General features: G+C 29.3%; 7 protein-coding genes across 10 annotated transcripts; 2 read left to right on the forward strand and 5 right to left on the reverse strand.

Annotated features, from left to right (window-relative positions):
• Positions 1-169: 169 nt before the first annotated feature.
• On the reverse strand, positions 170-8,604 carry LOC124948957 (meteorin-like protein). The gene is made up of 3 exons (XM_047493333.1): positions 7,731-8,604; positions 1,601-2,237; positions 170-1,209 (listed from the first exon to the last, which is right to left on the reverse strand). Exons 1-3 carry the CDS (start codon positions 7,865-7,867, stop codon positions 991-993), a joined length of 993 nt encoding a protein of 330 aa, XP_047349289.1. The 5' UTR covers positions 7,868-8,604; the 3' UTR covers positions 170-990.
• Positions 7,861-9,466, reverse strand: LOC124948513. The gene is made up of 3 exons (XM_047492220.1): positions 9,285-9,466; positions 9,058-9,222; positions 7,861-8,867 (listed from the first exon to the last, which is right to left on the reverse strand). The coding sequence occupies exons 1-3, from the start codon at positions 9,464-9,466 to the stop codon at positions 8,810-8,812; spliced, it is 405 nt and encodes a 134-aa protein (XP_047348176.1). The 3' UTR covers positions 7,861-8,809.
• LOC124948954 (alanine--tRNA ligase, mitochondrial) lies at positions 9,077-14,202 on the forward strand. 3 transcript variants are annotated; one of them, XM_047493328.1, is made up of 12 exons: positions 9,077-10,426; positions 10,496-10,669; positions 10,791-11,131; positions 11,204-11,488; positions 11,558-11,702; positions 11,762-11,937; positions 12,057-12,343; positions 12,435-12,690; positions 12,762-13,157; positions 13,239-13,601; positions 13,673-13,856; positions 13,944-14,202. In XM_047493328.1, exons 1-12 carry the CDS (start codon positions 10,205-10,207, stop codon positions 14,172-14,174), a joined length of 3,060 nt encoding a protein of 1,019 aa, XP_047349284.1. In that variant the 5' UTR covers positions 9,077-10,204; the 3' UTR covers positions 14,175-14,202. The 3 variants fall into 3 exon arrangements, with proteins under 3 accessions (XP_047349284.1, XP_047349283.1, XP_047349285.1); XM_047493327.1 differs by having other exon boundaries at positions 9,078-10,426; positions 12,012-12,343; XM_047493329.1 differs by lacking the exon at positions 9,077-10,426 and having other exon boundaries at positions 10,434-10,669; positions 10,828-11,131; positions 12,012-12,343.
• Positions 14,203-14,282: 80 nt separating this feature from the next.
• Positions 14,283-17,516, reverse strand: LOC124948959 (phosphatidylglycerophosphatase and protein-tyrosine phosphatase 1). Of its 2 annotated transcripts, none has more exons than XM_047493335.1 (6): positions 17,461-17,516; positions 17,143-17,206; positions 15,133-15,275; positions 14,954-15,034; positions 14,623-14,859; positions 14,283-14,532 (listed from the first exon to the last, which is right to left on the reverse strand). In XM_047493335.1, the coding sequence occupies exons 2-6, from the start codon at positions 17,156-17,158 to the stop codon at positions 14,401-14,403; spliced, it is 609 nt and encodes a 202-aa protein (XP_047349291.1). In that variant the 5' UTR covers positions 17,159-17,206; positions 17,461-17,516; the 3' UTR covers positions 14,283-14,400. The 2 variants fall into 2 exon arrangements, with proteins under 2 accessions (XP_047349291.1, XP_047349292.1); XM_047493336.1 differs by lacking the exon at positions 17,461-17,516 and adding an exon at positions 15,812-15,957.
• Positions 15,976-17,158, reverse strand: LOC124948958 (mitochondrial GTPase 1). The gene has a single exon (XM_047493334.1). It carries the CDS (start codon positions 17,156-17,158, stop codon positions 16,184-16,186), a length of 975 nt encoding a protein of 324 aa, XP_047349290.1. The 3' UTR covers positions 15,976-16,183.
• Positions 17,517-18,457: 941 nt separating the features above from the next.
• Positions 18,458-24,222, forward strand: LOC124948955 (serine/threonine-protein kinase/endoribonuclease IRE1). The gene is made up of 13 exons (XM_047493331.1): positions 18,458-18,992; positions 19,337-19,457; positions 19,538-19,580; positions 19,692-20,071; positions 20,154-20,373; positions 20,447-20,694; positions 20,811-21,145; positions 21,503-21,657; positions 21,739-22,025; positions 22,093-22,389; positions 22,460-22,632; positions 22,733-22,924; positions 23,010-24,222. Exons 1-13 carry the CDS (start codon positions 18,909-18,911, stop codon positions 23,373-23,375), a joined length of 2,901 nt encoding a protein of 966 aa, XP_047349287.1. The 5' UTR covers positions 18,458-18,908; the 3' UTR covers positions 23,376-24,222.
• On the reverse strand, positions 22,983-27,982 carry LOC124948956 (ankyrin repeat domain-containing protein 27-like). Its single transcript, XM_047493332.1, has 3 exons — positions 27,921-27,982; positions 27,450-27,842; positions 22,983-27,327 (listed from the first exon to the last, which is right to left on the reverse strand). The coding sequence occupies exons 2-3, from the start codon at positions 27,794-27,796 to the stop codon at positions 25,068-25,070; spliced, it is 2,607 nt and encodes an 868-aa protein (XP_047349288.1). The 5' UTR covers positions 27,797-27,842; positions 27,921-27,982; the 3' UTR covers positions 22,983-25,067.

Raw genomic sequence — 27,982 nt, forward strand, 5'->3', positions numbered from 1 at the left:
CCTCGTGCTACTTGCAGTTAAAGGAAATTGGTCGAGTGAAAGTCCGAACATAGAAATATTTCTATGCGAACTTGTAAAAGATAGGGAACTACTTCACGGACGTATTTATAATAATAGCACATGATAATTTGTGCACAATTCTTTTGACGTCATTACATATACGTTTTATAAAATCAACAATGTCTTCTTGTGGCTATTTTATCTTTGCAATTTACGCCGATTCTAATTTGTATTAGTTCCTTATTATGAAATAATATGATTACAGACCTGTCAATTGTGTTAAGTTCGAAGCGATGGTACCGTATGTAATGCAAACAAACAATAAACGATTATCAAAGCGAATATATGGATAGAGATCATAGCTACGCAGCGGAAGCTCTTGCGTAAAGGAAAATAAAGTTCCTTTGAGAATATAGAAGTGAGCATATACTTTCTTTTTGCTCTTCTATTACGTACGATGTTAAAGATGATAAACAGGCTAGTTTAGTACAAATTTATTGATTAAGATAATATATGCGTCACGTTATTCCTCCTATAAAAGAATAATATCACAGTTTAGAGATCGACATCTTGCGCACGAAGTACACTTATACTCGTGTAAGGCGTGTACATCGTATAAAATATATTCTATATATATAGATAAAAATATATATCTTATATATAGATACAGATAAAGATTGTAAATTCTTCTCAATATTTTTTTTGAGAATTATCTCGGTAAGCACACGCTCGTAAAAAAAAATATAAATAATCTGTAAGATAAATCGTGATTTTGTGCGACCTTTATCACATTATCGAATGATATGCGTTAGCACGTTTATCTCTTATGTTTCCTCCTACATCAAAGAGACACATACAGCGTTGTGCTTACTGAAACTATTTTTTTGGAACTCGTACGATTCCGATATCTAGTGGTGGAAAAAAGCTTTATACATATAATTGCAATGATAAGAGGAAGTTGATGAGAGCATGCCAACAGTCTTTTAACCGCTAGCTTTTTAGCAGACATGGTGCAGTGATAGATTCACGCACGGCTTCTGCCCAAGTTTCCAGTCTTGGTGCACAAACAAGTGTAAGATCGCCGAGTCTTCTACGAGCCATTATTACAAATTCGCCTTGGCCGTGTCGAGCGTCACAAGCAGAAGAAACTCTTACACGGATGCTCTTCTCAAGATGAGGATTTGGAAGAATGGAGAACACCTCATTGGTCTATTAAGAAACAAGTAAAACAAGAACAAACACATAAGAATATTAGTTATAACATATAAGGATCAGAACAATGTTTATTTGAAAACTTATGCTTTACACAATTTAGAACTTGTTCTAATTGATTTTTCTTTGAACATATACCTTCAACAGAACTGTTTAGACTTGATTTAATATCAGTTTGAATCTATATATATATATATTGTATTAAAGGATTTTAACGCATTCACTCATGTATGGAACAGAACAATTCTTATTTGGAAACTGATGCTTCATATGTGCAGACATGAGACAAGACAAGACTATCTTCGATAGAAAAAAAACTCGATTTAAAATGTTGACTTTTCATGTCTAAAAACAAAAAAAAAAGAGAGAGAGAGAGAAGAAGGATTACCTCAGTTTCCTCGACTCTATGAAGTGTCTTCGTTATCCTAAAGATTAATTCGGCAGCTTCAAGTTCGGGCTTCCTTTGTACAGCGGTGACGGTACCTCTAGCAACAAGGTCACTCTGACAATAAGCCTCAGCGAGTTCCTCCATTGAGCAAGGTCTACATTCCGCCTCCTCGTCGGACTCGTCCGGCGTGCTATGATTAACAACGAACGGCTCGACGTCGTATTGTAGCTTCGCGCGATTATTATTTGCGGTGAGCTCGTCAGCCTCAACGTAGAGTGCTGTACGTTGTTTTTTCGTATAGAAACAACGATGAGAGGCCTCGTTTTTTCCATCACGCGGAGAATAAACTGGCCTAAGCGTACCGTTGTTTTCCAAATATATTCTTGTTGGACCGGAAGCCTTAACGCAAACACGAAAACCACTTGATCCGTAATTCGATTTGGGTCCAGTTTTATTAACTCCGTTTCCGTTTGCCAAAAGGACACCTGCAGTACCAGATCGAGATCCAATCGCTGAACCGCTTATCGCTGCAGCCACTGATAAGACTATCCTTAAGGCTCCTCGAGGATAACGCCATAAAACGGTCCCTCTTGAACATCGGAGATAAACGGGTCGTACACCCCGACCACCTCCACCACTAAAATGAAAATAAAAGTTTTCTTTTATCTTTTATATCCGACGATAATACATTTTGTATTATTTTCTTTCGATATTTTATGGTACAACTGGTATACCTGAAAGGTGCCAAGGAGTGCGGAAAAGTTTTAAAAATTTGTTAAAATATTCGACATTGCAAATCAAAATAATATTCGTTGCGATTTAGAAGAAGATAATGACTGAATCGATCGAAAGTTTATAAAGAAATCGCATAAGTTTATCGCTGTGTTACGTATATTATAAACGATATTTTATATTTATTTGAAAATAGTATAAATTACGTTTAGACTTCAGAAAATAAGGTAATCCGAATATATCTATTCAAGTTGAATTGGGCGTATGCATTTATCTATAGTTGCTGCAACTCGTAAACTACATATCACAAATATCAATAATCTAATCATTCTTGTTGCGTTTGTTTTGCTTTTACAAAGCTAAACTCAACTCGATTTCTTTCTCGCAAAATTTACGTCCATTCAATTTTCATTCCGAATATGTCACGGAAAAAAAAATCCCTCCAGACAATAAATTATTTGATCTGTTAAGAATTAAAATTATTCTACAATTTATGCTTGTACCATCGAGAAAAGAAAAAAGTATAATCGACATATTATTTAACAAATATCACGATTTCTATACAAAAAGGATAAAGACGGCAGATAAGATAAAAGAAAGGAAAAAAAAAAAAAAGGAGTTTTATTTAAAGAGACCTTCCTACCATGATAAAATATAATATTTGGAAAGGGAGAGGCACGCTCGGCGGATAAATAGGAATAAATATAGAAATTGAGTGTCCAAGGACGGTCCTACAAACGAAAGTAATCTAGACTCGGTTGAAAAGTGTGTTCTAAATACGGACCATATATCTATATGCAAAGCGAGAAGTAGATATGTATGGGTAATACGAAAGGAAAAAAAAAAGAAAGAAAGAAAGAGATAGAGTAGACTGGTCTAAAAAAAAAAACACGCACTCACACAAACACACACATACATATACAGAAAGAGAAGGTAGAGAGAAAAAGAGAGAGAGAGAGAGAGAGAGAGAGAGAGAGAGAGAGAGAGAGAGAGAGAAATAAGAAACGAAGAGAGAAGGCGTGGAATGGGCCACGCGCCTCCATAGCCATAGTCGGCGCTGCTTCGTGCGGCTACCACGCTCACTTACCCTCTTTTAGACAGGACTGACACGTACGGTAAAGCAGAACGGTGTGTATAGACAGCCGGGCACGTTCCCCTTTCCTCGCCTCTTTGTCGCAGAAGCGGAAACAGGTTTCCGTAAGGCGTACGACGGGTATAGCATTCTGTTAAGACCAACGACTTTTCTTCCCTCACCCCACCCCTTTTATACTCCAGTAGTACAAGGTAACATGGACCGATCTCTCTCTCTCTCTCTCTCTCTCTCTCTCTCTCTCTCTCTCTCTCTCTCTCTCTCTCTCTCTCTCTCTCATTCTCTCTCTCTTTCTCTTTTTCTCTCTAAGCTCTACCAGCGACATAGGTGAAAAACTTATTATCGCCTCTATCGCCGTTTCTATTTGCCAGTTTTATGAACCGAAACGGTATTCGAGTTGTATATGAAAAGAGATCGACATTTTTTTTTTCGTACAGAACCGGATAAGTCTCGGGTTCTATACTTATCGATACGATTTCTCGAATCCGTTATATCGAATGTAAGTCCATGAACGAAACAAAAAAAAAAAAAATATATATATATATATATATCTTATTATTTTTGGATAAAGTAATAGACAATGCAGAATATATATTCTGTAAGAAAAGACGCGACAAGCTCATTTCGTTAACGCGTATATCCTAAGATCTAAGTAATGTATGCGTCCATTCTGACGTAAAAAGCACGTGGGCGCGCGGATAACGATCTCGAGGAACGATCAAATAAATCTCCTTCTCTTCTTCCTCTTTCTCTCTTCTTCTTGGAAAGCTTCTTTTCAACGGACTGCTAGCAGCAACATATCTGAACCCACCTCTTCTTTCTGTTTCTTTATTTTTTTTTTCCCCTTTCTGTACGAAGCAATCACGACGAGTTTTAGAAAAGAGACTGTCCTGACAAAGTGTCTTGAATTACCGTAAACCCTTTCGAGCGTGAATTCGGCGGCGTCTCGAGTTTCAGTCTTACAGTATTTCATGTAAACGCCTTGGTTGTTAGCATCAAATACTGCCCGTATAACTAGAATGTCGCATAGTCTGCTTAAACATACGAAATAATACATAAGATGATATCGAGTCGATGTGTACAAATATATATCTATAAAATATACATTTCACATATGTATGTGTGTGTATGTATGTATATATATATATATATATGTTATGTATCGAAGAACGCGGATATTCAGTGACGTCACTCGACTTTATAAAAAGTTCACGAAGTCATGGACGGGTGGTAATGGAAATGGCAACAGCTCAGATATTTTTTTTTAACTGTCCTCGAAAAGTGCACCGATATATGTAAATATATATTAGTAGCAGAATTAGTCCTTTGTGGAATATTCCAAGGATTAGTTATATCGAATTAAAATTCGATCGTTGAAATGTGATAAAAATATAAATTTTTATTTTTTTTTTACGTCTTTCATTATTGCATAAAACTTATGCATATATATATATATTCTTAATTAAGATTATTGAACCAGCCTTGAAATGTAATATAATATGTCAGTAATACAAATCATGTTAAAAAAAGAAGAAAAAAAGAAAAGAAAAAGGAAATGTAATTGAAATCTTGGCAATTAATAATATTACAAGAAAATCAAGTTTCCTATTATATTTCCCTCATTAAAATTGATTAGTTTTTTTTTTTAAGTATCTTGTATTTTTAAATACCCTAAGAAGTAATTCCATGTAAATGCTTAACTGGTATATCGTATGTATATGTATGTATGTGTATACATATACATGGGAAGGGAGGGAGGGGACAAGCGTGATGAACAAAGAGTAAGAACGAATATAAATGTGTGTGTGTGTGTGTGTATACGCAGAAGCTGGTAGTCCTTCGTACTCCCGCTCGTCCGGCTAGCCGCCTCGCCGTCCTCATGAATTTCATTCGATTCGATGCATACTTTCGCGCTTAGCCACACTGCCAACGACAACATGACGACATGACGACGACGATGACGACGACGACGAAGTCGAAGACGGCTAGTTCTCGTCACAGTAACCTCCGATATTACGACTTCGCTCATAATCTTTCTAGAGCGGTAGAACGATTTAATTGAGCAGAAATAAGATTCCTATCTGCAATTTGTTTTATTAATATAGGTTATAGGATACAGTTATGCAACATATTTTCGTTAAACTAGGTTAATTAAAATTTGATCCTTTGAACCGAACTATTGCAATTATATCTTCTATATTTCATCATTTTACATTTCTTCGATATTTTTATATTTTATAGGATAATAAATACTTTGTTCGATAATAAAAATTTCAAAAAATAATGTCTCATTTTATAAGCGAATCGACTAAAGGAAAATTACGTTATTCAAAGATCAAATCTAATATTCTTTAAGAGTCGTATATGTATTAAATTGGATAATAAATTTGTATTAAATATGGATTTGGAAATAGATTAAATATATAAATGAGATTAAGTCAGGAAATGAATTTTACATGGACTAATTCCGGCCTTCTTTATTTATCTTCGTTTCTCATTTTATTTTTCTAAAGGATATATATTAGAGAAAACATCTATTTTTCTTGTAAAACATGAAAACATTCAACGCAAGATTACACGACTTTTTCGTTCCTGTTAAATTGTATGAAATGATATGCAATATACGTATAACGATATTAATTATGGATTCTCTCTTGGGAAATTGCTAGTTGGTGCGAAAAACTGCGAAAATCCGTCAAGCGCGACTCGCGAGAAGGTTAATAAGCTTCACAAGAATAAATCGCGATAGTATCAACATTGAATACGGTGTAAACAAACGCTAATGTGTGTAAACGCATTAACGGACGCGTCGACCAACGACTAACGGGCATTTTTCTTTTTACACATTCTTATAACGGATTCGAAAGATTTAAAAATTATGTCGTATCTTATTACTTTCAAAACAATTATTAAAATTAATCGTTTATTCATTTTTCATCGATTCCGAACAATTTTCTAACATTATTTTCAATGATACTAAAAAAGCATATAGATATTCTGCGATTGTAATTGTTCATTTATATATTTATATATTTATATCATTTATATATTCATATATATATAAAACATAAACAAAAAATGGCGTATGAATTTATAAGACAAGAAGGTTAATAAAAGAAATACGTTCATTTTAATAGATATTTTAAAAAAAGAAATAAAAAAAAGATAAACGATCAGAGTTGTAAAATTCGTTTCTGCATTGAAAATCGGATTTCGCAAAAGACGATGGGATCAAAAATTAAATGAATCTTTATAAATGGAATTAATTTTTTTTTGTTTTTTTTTTTTTATATCATTAGAGAAAAAAGCGAAAAGGCTGCTATGTTCTCTAATACAAGCGAAACGATCCTCGGCTCAATAATCGAATTGAAACAAGAGCAAATCGCTATGATCCAGATCAGAGACGGAACTAGAGCAAACTCATCATAACAGTTATAAACGGCCGTTTTTCTTTCTTATCGTACTTTTGTCTCTATTATAATCTATTGACTGTTGTCACTAATGGTAAATGATTCTCGTGAAAACGTGACATTTCAATTAAGTTCGGTATTGAATTGTTGATTAAATCTTATGTAATTTCTTACTTCTTTTTTCTTTCTTTTTTTTTCTTTTTTTTTTAATCTATAATAATCCGTGCAATCGAATTAGATAATAATATTTTCAATAAACTAATGATTTAAAATTATTTAAAAAATTCATTCGATATATATATATATATCGAAACTTAACGCATATAAATAGATCGTGCCTGGGGTATAATATGTCTATAAATATAAATATGGTCAAAAGAATCGACACAAAAAAGCTAACTCTATCATCCATTCTCTACATAAACAAAATGTTAAGAGAGAGAAAAAAAAACGAAATACATAAAGATCAAAAAGAACAAAGAAGACAAAAGTAAAAAAAAAAAAAAAAAAAAAAAAAAAAAAAAAAAAAAAGGAAAAGAAAAAAATTCAGCTCTTGTATTCTCCTCGGGATACAAAAAACTTGATATGCTTATAACGATTTTATCCGAAAGAAATATAAATCAAGCTTCGCGACATAAAACGCAAAGATATATCCAGATATATCCGAAAGCCACCAAATAAGGTGGCTTACGATGCCAAGGAGAACGTGCTAGGCAACGGAATCACGAAGAGGATAGAAAGAAAGAAACAAATAAGAAGGGGGAACGAGCTTAAGTGAGACGGAACAAACTCACGAAAGGAGATCGAAAATCGGCAGCGCGGGAAGAAGACGAAGTAAAGACGAAGATGAAGATGAAGATGAAGATGAAAGAAGACGAAAAGAAGAAATAGCACTAACCTTCCGATCCAATCGCACTCGTCGGCAGGCAAAAGGGCGACATGCTCCTGCGACTGTACTGTAGGTATTATACCGCCTACGAAGAAGATAAGGGACAATGTCAATGCCGCAAAAAGGGAAGGATCGGTTAGTTTCATCTTTCTCGAGTTGTTCCTGTTTCTTCGTTTTGTTTTTCTCTTTTATTTGTTGTTTCTTTTTTTTTCCCCTTACGTTTTATCTTCTTTTCTATTTATATCTATCTATTGCTGTATCTGCTGACGCTCGTTATTACGGCTGTCCTTTCAAGTCCCTCGACAACGACATTTGCATTTTTTTTCTTAAAAGTCGTCCGTGATTTCTCCTTGAAAAATTTGTCCCCTCGAAGTGCCCTTACTTTTCTAAAGATCCTTAGATATGTAGAGTTAGTCCGTGAAGTGGGTGGTCCATTCCAATGTTGATTTTAGAAGACGGGTTTAGAAGTGGCTAACAGGTTGTACCGTTGGATTAGGCGTTCTTTCGAAAGTCGTTGGCTTCTTTCCGTACGCTCGTTTCGTGTTCGTTGACGCGCGAAAGAGTTTCTTTATGATTTCGTTGCGTATCATCGGCGATCATCGCATCGTGTATATATAGTGATTAAGCTCGAGGCAAACGCACGTGTGTATTGCGTACAACACGATCGAGGATGTTTTTCTTCCTTCAAAATACGTTTTCTTATATATAATTATCGAAATTGTGTTTACAATAAAGCTCGTCTTCTTTCTTTATACGATATGCGTTGTCTTTCAAATAAATGTATTCGTTCTTTCGTATATAATAGCTATCTTATGCGCAAATACAGACACAAGTTTACTCGACGGACCTGCTCGACACAATGGCACCCAATGCCACTGCTTGCGCGGTACACACGACAAATCTAACTGACGTACAAGGTAGTATGGGAGAAAGGGTCTTATACTTGACGAAACGCCACCAAGTGGAAAAATTTGTAAATACTCTAAATCGATTTAAATACGTTTGAATTGGCGCCTTTCAATCAAACTTTTTAAATTTGTATTCTGTATGTTGGTGCAAAGAATATGAATAGCTCGGTAGTTTTTTTTTTAAAATATGTCATTCTTGCCGATCATATCATCAAGAGCTTTTTCCAAACATCGTTTTCTAAACATATACAATAATAATTGCTTAACTAAGTAAATGATTAACATTATCCTCTAAGATATTTTTAAGTTAGTATTACGTATCACATGTTCAATTATATATTAATCCGATGTTATATATATATAATATAACCACGTTATATATATATATATATAAAAATTCTTGAAATAATAGTCGTAGTCATTCTTACGCTTCTGTTTTGAATGTATGCCAATCTACGTGTCCAGGCATACACTCGAAAGGATTTGGTTCGTAATCACAGATGCCTAATGTAATCATGCCAGTTGTATATTTATCTAAAGAAATGGTATTGGAATCATCTGGACCAAGTGATTGAAATATACTTCTAATGTGCCTACGTTTGAAGATCTAAAGTAATGTTGGTATAAAGGAGAATATGAATATACATATATCTACCTTGTTTTAAATAATAATGGCGGCTCTTTCACACCCGATCTGTATAGTATGCATTCCTTAAGAAGTTTTTCTAGGTATTGAATTGGATCAGGTGATTCCTCTACAAGAAGATGACCAATTAGGAAGTCAAAGAGCTTTGAAATTTTTTTTTCCTCGAGATAAGTCTGAACTCGTAAATGCATTTCCCCGGTATCCTACAAAAGAAAGCTGACATTCATTTTATCGTGTAAAAGCATTGAAAAATTAATAAAAATTATTTGTATATTTTGAAATTATCTTACTCTAAGCTTATAACAAGTTGCTCCTTTAGAATTACATTTTATTCTTTCTCCCGATGTATTTTTATCGATCGAGTATCGTTGATTAGTTTTACGTGAGACCGACGATGTCGTTAATGCTTCAACATTTGAAAATTTATCAGTATCTTTTACGAGAACGTCTTTATTATTAATAATGTTTTCGTTATCCATTGTATTTTTATAACCGTAAATTTGATATATTTCAAACTTTTAGATAGTTTATAGAAAAGAAATTACCAATTTTTTAATGATGCTTTTAAAAATATGCTCGTGTATGTGATCAAAAGTTTTGAAAATATTTGTCTTTTAGATATCTGCTGATAATTTCATACTTATCAACTTACGATTATTTGAATAAATTCTTATAAACAATAATGTGGACCAATAATTTTCAATCTGAATTATATGGGCATCATTTCGAAGTTGGCGCCTATAATGACGTCATGCCACCACTAGTTCGTCTAATAATCTAAGTTCTTATTGGTTCATATTCATGTTTTCGCATGTTTGTAAAACTATGAACCTTAGCCGTAATTTTTCGGTGATCGATATATAATATTATTTCTCATATTCTAATAATTATTTATTTATAACTTTTATTTGTTAAACAATATCTTTATTATGCGTACACAACAATTATTTTTTTATAACATGCATAAAATAAATGTACCAAAGTTATTACGATCGCATTGTACAAAATCTACGTATAAAAGTGCTAATACAATTCGTAAAGAATTTTTAGATTATTTTACAAAAGAATTACAACATGATATTATTCATTCGAGTCCTGTTTCTCTATTGAATGATCATTCTACAGCTTTCGTTAATGCTGGCATGAATCAAGTATGTTTATTTGTTTATGTAATTCTAAATCCCTTGTATTACTCTATTATTGATATTTAATCTCTATAGTTTAAGGGAGTTTTCTTAGGATATTATGAACCACCTTCTACAAAAATTGTGAATTCACAAAAGTGTATTAGAGTTGGTGGAAAACACAGCGATTTAAATATTGTTGGTTGTGATTCATATCATCATACGTTCTTTGAAATGTTAGGAAATTGGTCTTTTGGAGATTACTTTAAGGTATATTCGATTATTTTAAATTACCTAAAAAGTAACTTAAAACCCTATTAATAAATAAATAAATAAATATATATATATATATATATATATATATATATATTGTTTTATTAACTCTTTATAGAAAGAAAGCTGTCGTTATGCATTAGATTTATTAACAGGTGTATATAATATTAAAAAAGAATTTCTGTACATTACATACTTCGGTGGTTGTGAAGAATTAGGATTACAACCAGATACAGAATGTAAAGATATCTGGTTAAGTCTTGGTATTCCAGAAAACAGAATATTACCATTTGGAATGCAAGATAATTTTTGGGAGATGGGTCTCTCAGGTCCTTGTGGTCCTTGTACAGAAATACATGTAGATATTACAAAGCAATTGAGAGATCAAAGTTCAAAAGTAAATACAGGTCATCCAGATATTATTGAATTATGGAATATAGTGTTTATTCAATATAACAGGTGCATTTATTATATATATATCTATAAACTAATTTTTACCATGTTTTTTACTTTGTATATAATTTATTATAGACTTACAGGTAATCATGTTATTCAATCGTTATCAAACCATCATATAGACACAGGAATGGGTTTTGAAAGATTAGTTACTTTACTGCAAGGAAAAAGATCGAGTTATGATACAGATCTTTTTCAACCATTATTTGAGACAATACGCCGCAATACAAATGCTCCTAAATACAAAGGCACTTTTGGAACTTATGATATAAATGATATGGATTATGCATATAGAATATTAGCTGACCATGCACGAATGATCACTGTTGCATTATGCGATGGTATAGTACCAGAAAAAAAGTAAGAAATATTTATTTGTAATTAAATTTAAAATAACTCTTATTATAATCTTTAAATTTATATGTTTAGTCAGAAATTGAGAAGAATATTAAGGAAGGGAATAGATGTGAGTGAAAATATATTTAAAAAGAAAGATTTACTTTTTGAACTTACATATACTGTTGCTGATATTCTTGGAGATGCTTACCCAGAACTACAAAATAATCTTAAACAGGTAATTTTATTAATCATAAATCGTAGACTTATTTTACAATAACATGAAATCATTTTTAGGCCCATAAGATAATAAAATTCGAACAAGATTTATACGAAAAATTATGCTCAACCTACGGTAAAGAATGGAAAAGCATTGTTGCAACTAAACCAGAGTTAGCTTCTGTTACTTCTTGTATGGCATCAGGATTGGTAAATGGATATAAAGATTTGCAATCTATGTTGAAAAAGGATAAGTAAGCATTATCCGTAAATATTAAACAATATAACTTGTATTATATTTTTTATCTGTAGTGATTTCTTATTGTAGAACTGTATATGAATCTGGTATCTTACCAGGATATATGACATTTAGATTATTTGACGCTCATGGATTAAGTATAGAAACAATAATTGAATTGGCTACTGTTGAATCACTTCAAGTTGATAAAGAAGATTTTGAAAAAGAAATGGATAAGGCAAGACTTAAATCTAAAGTTGGAATAATTAAAACTAATCAGAATATTGAAAAATCTTTAACATTACTTACTGAAAATAATATACCACAAACGGACGATTCATTTAAATATATCTATGAATATAAAAACGGCAATTATGAATTTCCTAAACTTAGAAGTAAAGTTATAGGATTGCTTATCAATGGTATTAACATATATTTATGCATATATAGCATTAATTGTAATGTAAATTATTTAGAAATATATGATTAGTTATTTATATTTACATATTTCAGGTAACATTATATTGGGAGATGAGTTAAAAGCAATTCTGATGAATATTGACAGTAAGAAAGATACAAATATATTATTAAATGAAAAAAATGAAATTGACATCATATTAAACAAAACAATGTGTTATTCATTTGAGGGAGGCCAGCAATCAGACATAGGTTTTATTTATTTAAAAGACTTAATATTTCAAATAAGAAAAGCTGAAAAAATTAGTGGCTATGTTATTCATTCTGGCAAATTTGTGAAAAATAATCTAGCGTATGTATTTATATTTCTATTTAGATTAGAAAAAGAAGAAAAAATACATACATCTATGTTTTTTGTAATAGGAATGTTTATTTAGAATTGGAAGATTGGAATGATTGTGTAACTTTTATAGATACAAATGTCCGAACAAGTCATATGAGGAATCATACAGCAACACATTTACTAAATGCTGCTTTAAAGTTTATATTCCCAGTTGTTTATCAACGGAATTCTTTTGTTTCTACAAACATATTAAAATTTCAGTTTTCTTCATTTGGAGATGAAGTTACATTAACACATATAGCAAAAATAGAACAACTTGTTAACAATGTTATAAAAACCAATGCATTAGTAGAAAATAGGATTTTAAATTTGTTGCAATTATTAGCAGAAAAGAATGTTACAATGGTACCAGGTGAAATATACCCACATACAGATATTAGGGTAATCGATATTAATACAAATGAATTAAAATCAAAGTAAGTTAGGGTTAAAATAAAATTTCTTATCATTTTCATAGTAATTAATTCATACATTAACAATAAAATATTAATTTTTAGAGAATTATGTTGTGGAACACATGTAAGAAGGACAGGATTTCTGGAACAGTTTTGTATTTTAAATTATAGTTCTAAAGGTGCATTAAATTATACAATTCATGCCATTACTGGACCATTAGCTAAAGCAGCAGAATCAGCTGGTAAAAATTTATTAGAAAAGATCGAAAAACTAGAAAATTGTGTTAATACTAAAAATATTGAAAACAATGAGTTAAATTTACAAATTAAAGAGATACAGCAGAAACTACAGATAGATACCAAAACTGCAGATATACCATTACCTTATCTTATTAGGGAAGAATGTAATACTAAGTTACAAAATTTGATTGAAATAGTTATGAAACAGAAAATAGCAACCGAAAGGTAAATATCAAAGTTATAGATATGTATATTATTTTTTATTTCATATAATTTTTCTATTTCTCTTTTTCAAGGGCTTCTATAGTAACAGAAGTAAAAAATTCTATGAAGCCATACAATTCTTTTATTGTTCATAATTTACAATATACACTAAAACATCTTTCTCTACAAGATGTAATATTTCTTTTTCCAAATGTACCAATACTTGTGATATCATATAACAAGAATGTCATTAAAGCTAGTTGCAGTGTACCACAGGTAAAACAAAAAATAATTTTATATTAAAATACATTATAATTATTTCCATTTATAATTATATGCTTCTGATTAATGTATTTAATCTAGGAATTTTTATCTGATGAATTCAATGCTCAAACATGGATAAAAGTGATCTTTCAAGTTTTTAATCAAGAATTTAATTTAAACATAAATAAAAATTCTTTAATGATAAGCCATACAAAATTTAAAGATATATCTAAACAAGATGCAAAGAAATTAATAGAGACAGCAGTTATAGAGGCTACAGAATATGCATCCATGTTAATAGACAAAAAAATAATTACAGAGAAAAATTAAAAAAAAAAAAAAAAAAAAAAAAAAAAAATGTATGTATATTTCAAACAAATTTAAAGGACAAATGATTTATAAATTGAAATAAAAAAATTTTATATGTATGAAATATTATATAAATATTTAAATTTATTATTAAAATATCAGGTGATTACTTTTTGTATTTACATTTTGAATATTATTTTTTATTAAATTATTTTTCTGTATATTATACATAATTAAATTTTAATGTTTATTGTCTATGATTTTGAATATGTGTTTCATAAAAAAGTCTTAATGCATGCCATTGGACTCTGTGAAGTAATATATGTTGTCTTTTACTTTTCATATAATCCACTGCTTCTTCAGGAATCCAACCATTTTTCTGGGGATGAATTTTTTTGTTAAAAAAGAAAGTTTATATTTGAATAAATTTATATTTTTGTAATAAATATAGACTTATCACATATCTAACCATCATTAAATAACATCCAACAAGTGTTGCACTACGTGTCCTGCCTGCTTTGCAATGAACATAAACTGTTCCCATTTCTCTGGTATCATTACTGTGATTGTCATTTTTTAATGTTCTATTTGTACAATGAAATTTATTTATAAAATCTACACCTATTTTTAACTTTTTTTGGCAAGGTGCTTCAAAAATATCTGTTGTTGATAATTGTAAAAATTCCACATTGTACTTCTTCCAGTCCTAATACCAATATCAAAAAAATAATCATTTTTAATAAAAATATATTACACACGAACATAATAATTTAATATAAATCTATATTAATTGCTTGCACCTTTTCTGAATTAGATAATAAGGCTAACTCGTAATCTTCATTCATAGAAATTACTGCTTTCACATTTTCTTTTTCAACTAACTGCAGCATGACATGTAAACAAATAAAAGATTTGTTGAAATAAATATTAAATAAAATAAAATAAAATAAAATAAAAATAAAATAATAAAATGAGATACCTTTTTTGTCATAGTTCGAAAAGGCAGTGCACCCAAAATTACAGTTTCATCAATTCTATCATACCAATTTCTAGACGTTATTTTTTCCATCAAAATATTATATAATAACGTCGGATAAAAAGTAACTCTCGCAAACATTTTCACTACAAACAAGTGTAGAAGTTTTTACCGTTATACACTTTAAGTTTCAAAGTTTTAAAAATACCGCAGAATTCCTATCCTTGTTATATTATATTATAAATTAATAGTTATAACAAAAAAAATGTATTAACTAATAATGTATAAATTAATAACAATTACAAGATTTGTACGTCGTTCTTCTCGAAATATCGACTCGTAAAAATATAGGAACTTTTATAAGTAGGTTTCTTTCTACTGAAGGTGAAAGTAACAGTACTTTCAAGACAGTTAATTGGAAAGATACGATGTATTATATATATTAAATTTTGATATATATTGTGTATAAAATATTAAAAAAATTAATATATATCCTTTTAAAAAATATTAAATCTTTATAAACAAAATATATCATAAGAAAAAAATATTATATTGGTTTCGTCTTTTTCATTATACATTTTGTAATAAAGAAGTGATATGATATCTATATTGTTCTTATAAAAATTAATTATTTAAAATTGTAATTTATTTTATATCGTAATCTATTAAAAAAAAAAATTACCTCCAATAGGTGATTATTTTATTTTATATTATTTCTTTGTAATATAAAATAAAAATTATTACCACCTCATATATATAGTACTGGTTTGTTACAAAAAATGGTTATGTTAGTGAAATTTATCATTACGCGCATGATAATGCGTAATGCTGAAAATATTAAATAGTTAATAAGTATATATTATTTATTATAATTATTTAAATCAATCAACATGATACAATTTATATGGAAAAAATAAGTTTTGCTAAATGATAAAAATGCAGAATTTAAAGTTACAATAATACAAAAACTTTCTAATTTATTCAACTAGTTATGTAAATTGTAATTTTAAATATGTGATGTATGTATTAGATTAATTTATCCTGAGTTATTAATTTATCCTTTATTAGATAATTTATCATCATCTAAACAAATAGGACCAAATTCTCCATTTCTAAACATATTAATAAAATACATGGCAGCAACTTGAAAATCAGGTTTAACAACGTATTTATTATTGTAATCACGTAATTTTAGAGTTTTTCCTAGCTTTGCAGCAATAAATGTAAGAACATAAATGATATTATCATTTGGCTCAGGTAAATTTAATTTTTCAACATACTCATATTTTCCATATTTATTTAAACAAAAAAGAAGAAAATCAGCAACTGTTATGTGTCCTACCAAATGATCTTGTAAACAACCAATCAAAGCTAATTTGAGACCAGTATATATATCTTTCACATGAGGTGCTAAGATACCTGGAGTGTCTAATAAAAAAAAATCTGGATTTTCAGATATTTTTATACGAGTTAATACGGAACGTGTCACTCCTGCTATAGGCCCTTCTTTTGTAGCTTTTGATTTTCTTAAGTAAGTATTTCTTAAACGATTGATTAAAGAAGATTTTCCTACATTAGGTATACCAATGACCATCATTGCAAAAGATTCTTCATTATTTCTATTATATCGTTCAGAATTCGATATTAATTTTTTAGCCAAAGGTAATATTTTTCTCATGCCCTTGCATTCCTGATTTTTAAAATTAGTAAAAAGTATGTGAGATAATCCTTCATTCTTTAGGGTAGATTCTATTTGCTGCTTATATTTTAAGTCAGCTAAATCAATCTTATTTAATACAAAAATATGCGGTTTTAAACCAGTTAAAGTTTGACGAAAATCTGCTTGACGTCCTGAAATCGGTACTCTAGCATCATGTACTTCTACTATACAATCAACATTCTTCAAACGTTGTTCCATTTGCTTTAAACCTTTTTCCATATGACCGGGAAACCACCGTAGAATATCTTTTTGAACTAATGTAAATGTTTCTCGGAAAGTTGTTTTTACTGTACCTCCTATGTCTTTCATTTTGATTCAGCTTTTTAGTAATCTTCTTGTAATATTATGGAAAATAGTCTGTAATGTAACATATGTAAAAAAGATTATTGCAGATGAGGTTATCTACAATTTAATTTTGGGGTTTTAACAAATTTAATTTTGACAATAAAAATCGTATTAATTTGAAATTTGTAGTATTTGTTTACATCAATACAATTTATTAATGAACGTTTTGTATACCATTAAATTGTAGAATTAATGTATTACAGTTGATATTTTAGGTTAACGAAAACTTAAAATACTACATATGTTTAATTTTTACTTATAATTACCCTTTGAATAAAATATTTATATGCAACCTAAAATTATCATATAATATCAATCAAAGATTAATAAATATTTTAAATATGCTACAATATTTAATATTAGCCATGTATGTATAAGAAATAACTGAATTGACCGGCAAAACTAATTGCCTCTTATCCCCACTCTTTCTATTTTTTCTCTTTATAGGATTTTCGTTCTCATTATATCGAAATTCCTAATCGACCCAGAATTCCCGAACGTTTGTTTACAATTATTACATTGTTATGCCACGATTTACTATATTTTGCTTACAAATAAAATATTCGTATGTATATTCATTTGAATTATATCGTTTGAAAATACTGGAAGAGTAAGCATACTCGAGTAAGGCCAATCGAATGATAACAGTCGAAGAATTATTTTTCCTTTGGCGAAATGTTTACACATCTCTGATGTATATATATATATATACATATGATTAAGATATAAAATAAATATTATGCAAAACAAGTGTAAAAATTCAATAATAATTATTTTAATTAACGTATATCTTTAACGAACATTATATATACATTTATAAAACAAAATGTCTTCCAGAATATTAAATAATTTTCTCGTACTTTTGTCGTATGTTTTTTATGTGAATTTATGTATTATAACGCTTCACCTTATCGGGTACTGCGTACTTAACAGTGAAATATGATAATAATTTATATTGAGTGCCTTCAATATAATATACCATTGGTTTAAATAATATTCCGCTTTGTTTTATTACCAATTTATATATCTACATAAACACTATATCTAAAAATGCACTATAAATATAATTTTTCCACATTACCGATAATCTCATGATATTAAAATTATATTAAATGATACAATTTCAACGAATTATTTGTCATCGTATTTCTTATCTTCACCTAAAATTAATTAACTAAAATTAAATATTTGTAATATTATATGCGAAAAAAAAAGAGTTAAAAATGCATTAGTCATCATCTTTAACTCCTACTTTTTATATCGAATTTTAAATATCAATACGTGGACGCGCGCTTTGATCCTAGTGCTACTTGTTGCTAGTTTTGCAAAAGAGGTGGATTTATTCTGACAACAAATCATTACATATATATTGTAAAAATGTACGCAGTTTTTTAACAAAAAATAATTTCTTTTTAACGAACTGCAGAATAATGACAGAATGATGACAGATTACGAGAGGGTAATAAATATTGTTCAAAGTCAAATGATATTATTTTTTTTTTACCGTCGTGTCAGTGATATTAGAAAATATCGACATTGTGAGCTTATATCTAGAGACTAAAGCTTCTTAATAGATTCTTTGATGGACAATCAATGTGTCTCTCCTTTTATTGTTATTGCATGGAGGTGGTTACGATATTTTGTAAAATTTATATTCCCGAAAGAGTCGGACATAACCTAGATTTTACTCAAAAACTAAAGAGCCAATTTTGATATGGCGTACAGACGTGTCATCATACTCTTATGTTTTATTACTATAACGATCTTCCCTGGTATTGCTTCGCATCAAGTGCAAGAGGTGTGTATGTATATATAAATATGCACAGTATATAAAAATGAACAGTTTTATCTGTTTTTTGTAAGTATATATATATATATATATATATATTATATATACATATATATATATATATATATGCATATATAATATTTAAACAATTTATTGCGTAAATATATAATGTAAAATAACTATTTGTTGTAATACAATTTTTCTTATCAGAATTATATTCAACATTAATCTGATGACGTTAAACAATTCAAATTTATTTAGAAGTTTATGTTAATTTCTTTTTTAATCTCTAATATTTAGAATTCTTTTAATAAAAAATAAAGATAATGTAATATCTAATCTTCTGTATGTAGAATCACAATACAGGACTTACTTGTGAACAAGATGATCCTCTTATTATTTTTTCTACTCTTGGTGGTGCATTAGTAGGAGTTGGTCAAAGATCTGGAGAAATACGGTGGAAACAAAATGACGGTATTACATAATAAAATACCATGTAAAATATATTAATATATTTTCAAGTCTCTTGATATTCTTTTCTTAATTTATTATAGAACCACTTGTCAAAGTACCTACTGATTTTCCTAAAACTACAATGTAAGTAATTTTTAATTTTAAATTATAAATTGTTTTATATACTGTAATGACATGTATTTTGACAGATTTTAGATATTTTATATAAACATTAATGGGAAATTTTACTTATAGGCCTATGTTTCTACCAGATCCAAAGGATGGATCATTATATTTATTTGGAACAGATTCTGAAGCTCTTAAAAAACTACCATTTACTATTCCACAATTGGTAGCTAATAGTCCTTGTCGTAGTAGCGATGGTATATTATATACTGGCAGAAAAATTGATACATGGTTTACAGTCGATCCTAGAACAGGTAGAAGAGAACAAGTTTTAGGTTTTGATAAAGCAGGTAATACGTGTCCTGTAGAAATGCAAGATGTTATTTTTATTGGACGCACAGAATACAATATCATAATGGTGGATAGTAAACAAAAAGATAGAAAATGGAATGTGACATTTTATGATTATTCAGCAACAAAAATGGAAAACGATGGAAACGAAAATTATGGTTATTAATAATTATGAGATAATAATAATAAGAATTTGATATAATTGAAATGTTTATAATAATTATAACACATATTTTTCAGATCTAATACATTTTACTACAAGTTCAACGGGTCGAGTTGTAACTTTGGATAGAAGACAAGGCACAATTCTATGGCAATTAGATTTAGAAAGTCCAGTTATAGCAATATATACAGTCACTCAGGATGGCTTATTAACTCTACCATTTACAAGTGTCGCAGAAGGAACATTAGATAATTTATTAGGACACTTTGTAACAAAACCAACTGATATTCAGTTGTTGTGAGTAATCTTTAAAATTTTTTATATTAAATATGTATATATTATTATATCAAATTTATTTTATGTTTTTTAGCCCTACATTATACATTGGACAACATAGATATGGGCTTTATGCTTTACCATCTTTAGTTGATTCAACAACTGCAACTATATCAAGTAAAGCAGAATATTTGTTGCTGGAAGGACCATTAACAATTGCACAGATTCATAAAAATGATAATAGAGTTCCCTTACCTGGAGATCATGTAGTGATTGCAAATATCCATACTACTCATGATGGATATCAAAGTATCACAAGAGAAAGAAGTATTATCACATTAGGTAATATGCTTAATTATAATCACGAAGAAAAATATTTTGATTATATAATATTATTTATAATGAATGTATACAAAGAATTTCATTATTATATTGATGAAATTTTCTAAACATATCAGGTCATTACAAGGTACCAGCAGAATATAAGTCTAAACATCAACCACTTCAAATTACTGGACGGTCTGATGTAATTCAAGCAGAAATATCATCTTTGAATTCAACATCAACAAATTTACCAATTACATTAGCTGATAATACACCAGTAATTGGTAATACAATGCAAGAGGGAAATTGGTATAAAATTTTAACTGAAAGCTATAGGGCGAGTAAAAAATGGCTTAATCAACAAGAGAACAAAGGATTGAAATTAGCACTTATTATTCTTGTTGGATGTATAGTTACAATGTTTTGGTATTTCAATGCACAGTTTAAAGAATTTCAACAGATGTCACAGGTGCGATATTACGTTATATATATAAACATCGATTGTTATATATCAATGTTCCTCAAGCTATGGATCGTGGCCCAATATTGAGCACTGTATCTTTAAAACAATATACAGTGACTCTAGTTTATCAAGTTCTTAAAAATAATCATTTAGATCGCGATATCATTACAAATATATTGGGCCGCAAGGCCCATATTCAACCAAAAAGATCGAGAATTGGCCCAATTTCAACCAAAAAGATCAAGAAACGCTGTTATATATTATTTTTTGGAAACGATAAAATTCATGACTTTACAATAACTTTTAATTATTATGAAAATGACAGTGTATCCATATTAATTTAAATATAAGTAATTTATCCAGGGTTCACGTGAGAACAGTCGTACAAGCAGTAATGGTAAACGTAATAACATTGTTATTCTTGAAGATATGGGAGAAGGTCTGGTAAGGGTGGGAAAGATTACTTTTAATACTAGTGAAGTGTTGGGTAAAGGATGCGAGGGAACATTTGTATATAAGTAGGTATAGAATTATATTTTTTAATCTTTTATCTCTTTATGGATAACTCTTGTCATTTCTGATAATTATAATTGTATTAGAGGTGAATTCGATGGCCGTTCCGTAGCCGTTAAACGACTATTACCAGATTGTTTCACATTTGCTGATCGTGAAGTAGCATTACTTAGAGAATCGGATGAACATCCTAACGTTGTACGATATTTCTGCACTGAACATGATAGAATGTTTAGATATATTGCTCTAGAATTAGCAGAAGCTACCTTACAAGATTATGTAGCAGGGAGATACAACAGAGAAAAGATATCTGTGAAAAATATATTACGGCAGGCTACATCAGGACTTGAGCATTTACATTTTTTAGATATCGGTAATTTTTACTTTGATGTTTACCAACACCTCCATGACGTTTAGTTATACTTACTATATATTCATAGTTCACAGAGATATCAAGCCACATAATGTCCTTCTATCAGTTCCTGGACCGCGGGGTGAAGTCAGAGCGATGATATCAGATTTTGGTCTTTGCAAAAAGTTACAGCTTGGTCGTGTATCATTCTCGCGACGTTCTGGTGTAACTGGAACAGATGGTTGGATAGCACCAGAGATGCTAAATGGAGAAAGAACAACATGTGCTGTTGATATTTTTTCTCTTGGTTGTGTTTTCTATTATGTACTTTCTGATGGAAAACATCCATTTGGTGATCCCTTGAGAAGACAAGCCAACATACTTTGTAATAATTTGTTTGCATATAATTAATTGAAATATTCATACGATCAATTCAGTGCTAATATCTTATATAGGCGGTGAAAGTAACTTGACAGCGCTACAAGGAATATCACAAAATGATAAAGAATTAGCATTGAATCTTATAAAGGCAATGATTTCTGAAGATCCGTCAAAACGACCACCAGCTTTGGCAATCTATAATCATCCATTATTTTGGGAACCTAATCAAGTACTTGGTTTCTTTCAAGTATGTAAAGTTATTGCTATAATAATAGATCTATATAATAGAATTATAATATAAATATATATATATATATGTATTACATTACATTTCATTCGTATTTTAGGATATCAGCGATCGTGTTGAAAAGGATCAACCCGATAGTCCAGCATTGTTAGCTCTTGAAAATGGTAATAAACGAGTTGTAAGAGGTGATTGGAGAATGCATATTGACCATGAAGTTGCAATAGATCTTCGAAAGTATAGAAGTTATCGAGGTGAAAGTGTAAGAGATTTGTTAAGAGCATTACGAAATAAGGTACACGAAAGTAACAAATCATATTTAATGAATAAAAGATAATAATAATAAAAGTATAATATAATTTCTTGACTGATTCTTTCAGAAACATCATTATAGGGAATTAACGCCAGCTGCACAAGAAAGCTTAGGTGAAGTTCCTGACAAATTTACGGATTATTGGCTTACTAGATTTCCGTGTTTATTATGTCACGTTTGGATTACAATGCAAAAGTTTCGTAACGAATCAAGTTTAAAACATTATTACCATATACAATATAATTTTGTTAATCCTAACGAGATGGAAAACAATGAAACACAAGAAAATCAATTAATTTCTATATCAGTAAATAAAATACAAGAAAGAGATATTGATTGGAGTCCAAATAGAAATAGATATCGCGGACATAGGAGGAAACAAGAAAGAAAAAGAATTATCGAACCGTCGACATGGATATTACCGCCAAGTTAGGTATTCTGTTATCAGTTAGAAATATCTATCTATCTATCTATCTATATATATATATATATATATATATATATATATATATATAGATGGAGAGACTGATCATAATACAAAACAATTGGAAATTATTACAAATTTTGTCAATTTTTACAAAGACTTAGTGATAATAATAATGCTGGGAGCAAACAAATTTTTATATCTTAATAAAAGATATAAGAAAAATATTAAGCTTTTTCTCTTAAAATTATATTACGGATAGTTTATTATTATGTAGATTTTTATGATTTTATAGATATAATAAGGTGCATATAACTAATAACAAAAACAATAGCGTCCGCGTGGTGGTTTGTCCAAATATTGAAATGTTCGCACAACTGTAACGAGAATGTATAATTATCGACATAAGGCGTTTTAATCTTAAATAAAAACAAACATAAATTGGTCCCATGATTACTTCGTGCATCGCATTTCCATGCAGACCACAGATCAGTGCACATCTCTTTCGTAGTCATAACGAACTATTACTAGTATCTTAATCACCTTTAATCTATATACAAAACATACACATATGCACATAAAAATATAAATTGACTTGTGCGATTTGATATGATTGGACAGGATGTATAAGAATAAGTTGTCCTTTTTTTCATTGAAATTCTTTTGTACAGTCATAAAATTGTATAATTTACATATTATTATTGAGTAAACGGCGTGTACATATTAGTGAAAAAAATATGGTATGAATATTGTATCGTTAAGTAAATGTTGGCGTAAATTTACGATTAACAATTTATAATTGCATAGCTGTTTTTAGTTGATAACAGATTATATAAAGATTATATTATTTATGGCAGGAGTATCTAATCTTTTTATGAAAAGAAGATTTCTCATTGTTATTAATCATTTATCTTTATTTACGGTTCAAAGCGTAAAGTTATACAATTTTAAATGGAATTTCTAAATCTTTAATGATCATTAAAATGATCCTTAAAATGCCTTAGTATCTCTGTGATCTTTTGTCCAAAACAATTTTATAATAATTCTATATATAACAATAATGTTAATTTATGAAACCATGACGAAAATAATTACTAATTATTTGTAGAAATAGAAAAATAGTACAAAAAAGCATTTGTTTCAACAAGTCGAGCTTGATTATTAATAATTATTAATAATTTATACAATTTAACATTTTTATCAAAATTAATATAATTAAATTATGAATTTATACGTAACAAACTTTGGCGAACGAAGAAAAAGTACAAACAAAATGTTATGAAATGCAGTGATGGAACGTTTACTTTGCGAATAAATTTTATATAGTACGCTAAACATACAAGTACTTAATTCAAGTAATATTATGTTAAAAGGCACTTGCTACACATAACTTAGGATGTAATACCTTTAGAATAATGGTGCGCAAACAATATGATTCCTCAAAGTTGGCAAAATAATAATAAAATTGTAAAGTAATATATTTATTTTTATTTTTTAAAAATAAAAATAAAATGATATTACTAACCATTTTTACGCGATTTATATTTTCAAAATATGTACACAATGTAAATATATAAAAATAAAATGTATAGACGGTATATTGATAGAAAAAAAATGTCTAATAATATTTATAGATATGACATCTAATCACTTTAGTTAAATCGATCAATTCATAATGACGGTACTTCCATTATTTATCAATCAATCAATTCCTGAAAAATAATGACCTGGATATTCTAAAGAATTACATTTTAATATTCTATTTGCAACTTCTTTAGACATTTGTTTTTCGAGCTCTAAACGTGGCGTTACATTTTGTAAATTACGAATGTTCACGTTAGCACCACTTCGGATTAGTAATTCCATGATTTTTGTATCAATATTTCTAGTTGCTAAATGAAGAGGAGTATCCCCATTCAAATCTTTGGCATTTATATTGCATGCAGCACAATCTAAAATTATTTTTACCGCTTGTATTTTATTAGCTAAACAAGCTAAATGTAATGGAGTGCGACCTTCAAATTTCGTTGTTACATTAACGTCTGCTCCTGCATCTAAAAGTAATTGAATTATTTCTAAAGATCCAACGGTAGACGCAACATGCAAAATTGTATCGCCATTATTATTATAAGAATTAAAAATGATTGTTGGTATTTTGTTTCTTTTTTCCGAATATTCATGTATTGGAGCACACCGTTCACAGTAACATAATGGATGACAAAGATCTGATCGTACTGTCATTTGTTTATTCTGATTACTCCATCCAAGATAATAATTTGCTAAGTGTATATCGCCCTCGCTAATTGCAGCGAATAATTTATTAATTTGTAAAGTAATATGGATGTCAGGAGAACATTTGGATTTTAATTTACTTTCAGTTTTTGGAGACAATTGTAAAATTGGTAATGGATTATGAACTTTTACTGTGCAAGGAATTACAACATTTGACGTGATATGTTGCAATAATATTGTTACTCGTTCACTTTGTGCAACATCAAAAGATGTTTGACCCCATTTATTTTTAACTTTGCAATTTGCTCCATATTCTAGAAGAACTTCTATGATACCTAAATATCCCCATTTAGATGCACGATGCAGAGGTGTATCACCATCAATATTAGAAGAATTAACATTAAGCAATAAATTTGTATGTTCTGCAAAGTAAAGCAGAGCTTTCACACAACCTTCATGTCCACGATCAGAAGCTATATGTAATGCTGTATTTCCATAATTATCCACTATTATAGGATTTGCATTTGCATGTAAAAGTAGTAATACAATATTTTGATGGCCTTTCATTAACGCACAATGAAGAGGCGTGAACGAATCATTATCAGTTACGTTTGTGTCAGCTCCATGATTTAAAAGATAATCCACAATATTTACTTTTCCATAAAAGCTTGCTATATGAAGGGCTGTAGAACCATGTTCGTTCTTTGAGGATATTGTTGGTCGATTTAAAAGACGATTTTTAGCTAAAGATACTTCACAAGATTCACAAGTACACAATGGGTGACATAAAGGAATTTGATTATACAAGTTGATAATGTCAGATGATAATAAATTTTCCACTTCTGATAAATCACCTTTTATTATGCATGTAAATAAATAATCTATAGATGTGCGTTTATCACTTTCATTTTTTTCATGTTTTTGTTCTGAATCAGAAATATGATTCATTCTATTTTTTTCCATTAATGCACCAGATTTTATATATTCTACTGCTGCTTCTAAAGATGTTGTTAGATAAGCAAGTTCATCCGCTTCATTAATGCTATTTGCTGAGAAACGAAAATGTTTTATGAAAGTTATTTGTGCTATCCAATTTGATAAACTAGTTTTGATGACAAGGTATACTAGTATAGGTAATAAATCATCTGATGAAATAGAAGATACTCCTTGAGATATATAACGAATACTTCTTCTGAGGCAATCAAGTTTTTCTAAGACTGTCATGTAACAAACTATATGTGATAATTCTAATTTTCCTCTGTGAATATTAGTATACAGATCTAAATGTATTCCTAAATCATCAAATTTCAAATCGGTTAAATTTCTTATTATTTTATTCAAATTAGCATCATCATTAGCCATATAAATAGATATTGATTTTGGAAGAATTTTTCTTAATGTATGTAATATATATGTTTCAACTGCAATTTTTATATTTTGAATGAGATATGTGGAAGTAATACTTGTATCATTAAATTTCTTATCCTTCAGTATCATTTCAATGGAATTTGAGTATAATTGAAAGACAGAATTCTTCAATGTTTCTAACGATGGTTTTTCTATATTTAAATATATTTTTTGAAATTCTTTTAAATTCGCTTCTAAAGCTGTATAGGCTTTTTCATCAAGTTCAGACCAAAGTAAATTTATAGCATCTTGATGATTCGTTATGATAGTCAGATGATTATGTGATGATAGCGTTTCACAATTTATAGGACATTCTATGCACCTGCAAAACATACATGTATGTTAAATTATATATTTGTATAAAAGAAATTCCACTTACATTTTATGGAAATTTTCTATTAACATAGTAATATAATAATTGTATTAAAAAATAGTTGTATTTACCATATTCGATACTTCCATGAATCTTCGTTATAAAATGTCTCTTCGAAAAGCAAACGTAAGGGATATGAGTTTGGTGTTTCATAATTTACAGTTAATATTCTATTTAGAAGCTTCACATTCTTATTGCTTAAAGAACGAAATGAAGTTTTAGACATGTCATAATCTGGTATCAAAATATGTTCTTCTACATCTTCTTTGTACAAAATATCTTTTGTAAAGGTACCACAACGAGGAACGCACACAATCCAACCTTCGTGTGCGGCTAATCGTAAAGTAGGTTCGTAAAAATTCCTAAGTTTTTCTAAAAATGGATTTTGAGATACATCCTCGTCGTAATTTATTTCCATTTCTGAATAATGTATCTATAAACATACCGCACGGCGTACTGTGTCGCTACAAAAGTAGAACAAAGTAGATTTTAGCGATAAGTAATTTAAAATGAATTTATAAAAATGAAAAAAATGTTCATACCTTTTGTTAGACAACATTTATACATTTAATGGATTAATTCCTATTTAATTATTAATACTGAT

Source organism: Vespa velutina, chromosome 4 (genome assembly GCF_912470025.1).
Source record: "Vespa velutina chromosome 4, iVesVel2.1, whole genome shotgun sequence".
In the NCBI taxonomy this organism is placed as follows: Eukaryota; Metazoa; Arthropoda; class Insecta; order Hymenoptera; family Vespidae; genus Vespa; species Vespa velutina.

What these genes read in the sequence shown, in the direction of transcription:
- LOC124948958 (XM_047493334.1), bottom strand. Translation starts at nt 17,158, where the DNA reads ATGAAAGACATAGGAGGTACAGTAAAAACAACTTTCCGAGAAACATTT.
- LOC124948954 (XM_047493327.1), top strand. Translation starts at nt 10,205, where the DNA reads ATGCGTACACAACAATTATTTTTTTATAACATGCATAAAATAAATGTA. An exon ending in ACAAATGAATTAAAATCAAA is followed by an intron (nt 13,158 to 13,238) that starts GTAAGTTAGGGT and finishes ATTAATTTTTAG; the next exon opens with AGAATTATGTTGTGGAACAC. An exon ending in CAGAAAATAGCAACCGAAAG is followed by an intron (nt 13,602 to 13,672) that starts GTAAATATCAAA and finishes CTCTTTTTCAAG; the next exon opens with GGCTTCTATAGTAACAGAAG.
- LOC124948957 (XM_047493333.1), bottom strand. Translation starts at nt 7,867, where the DNA reads ATGAAACTAACCGATCCTTCCCTTTTTGCGGCATTGACATTGTCCCTT. An exon ending in GAGTGCGATTGGATCGGAAG is followed by an intron (nt 2,238 to 7,730) that starts GTTAGTGCTATT and finishes TTTTCATTTTAG; the next exon opens with TGGTGGAGGTGGTCGGGGTG. An exon ending in ATAGAGTCGAGGAAACTGAG is followed by an intron (nt 1,210 to 1,600) that starts GTAATCCTTCTT and finishes GTTTCTTAATAG; the next exon opens with ACCAATGAGGTGTTCTCCAT.
- LOC124948955 (XM_047493331.1), top strand. Translation starts at nt 18,909, where the DNA reads ATGGCGTACAGACGTGTCATCATACTCTTATGTTTTATTACTATAACG. An exon ending in CTTCGCATCAAGTGCAAGAG is followed by an intron (nt 18,993 to 19,336) that starts GTGTGTATGTAT and finishes TTCTGTATGTAG; the next exon opens with AATCACAATACAGGACTTAC. An exon ending in AATTTCAACAGATGTCACAG is followed by an intron (nt 21,146 to 21,502) that starts GTGCGATATTAC and finishes TAATTTATCCAG; the next exon opens with GGTTCACGTGAGAACAGTCG.
- LOC124948959 (XM_047493335.1), bottom strand. An exon ending in TTCGAACTATGACAAAAAAG is followed by an intron (nt 15,035 to 15,132) that starts GTATCTCATTTT and finishes GTCATGCTGCAG; the next exon opens with TTAGTTGAAAAAGAAAATGT. An exon ending in TATTATCTAATTCAGAAAAG is followed by an intron (nt 14,860 to 14,953) that starts GTGCAAGCAATT and finishes TATTGGTATTAG; the next exon opens with GACTGGAAGAAGTACAATGT.
- LOC124948513 (XM_047492220.1), bottom strand. Translation starts at nt 9,466, where the DNA reads ATGCATTTACGAGTTCAGACTTATCTCGAGGAAAAAAAAATTTCAAAG. An exon ending in CCATTATTATTTAAAACAAG is followed by an intron (nt 9,223 to 9,284) that starts GTAGATATATGT and finishes CTTCAAACGTAG; the next exon opens with GCACATTAGAAGTATATTTC. An exon ending in CATACATTCAAAACAGAAGC is followed by an intron (nt 8,868 to 9,057) that starts GTAAGAATGACT and finishes GTATATGTTTAG; the next exon opens with AAAACGATGTTTGGAAAAAG.
- LOC124948956 (XM_047493332.1), bottom strand. Translation starts at nt 27,796, where the DNA reads ATGGAAATAAATTACGACGAGGATGTATCTCAAAATCCATTTTTAGAA. An exon ending in TCATGGAAGTATCGAATATG is followed by an intron (nt 27,328 to 27,449) that starts GTAAATACAACT and finishes TATGTTTTGCAG; the next exon opens with GTGCATAGAATGTCCTATAA.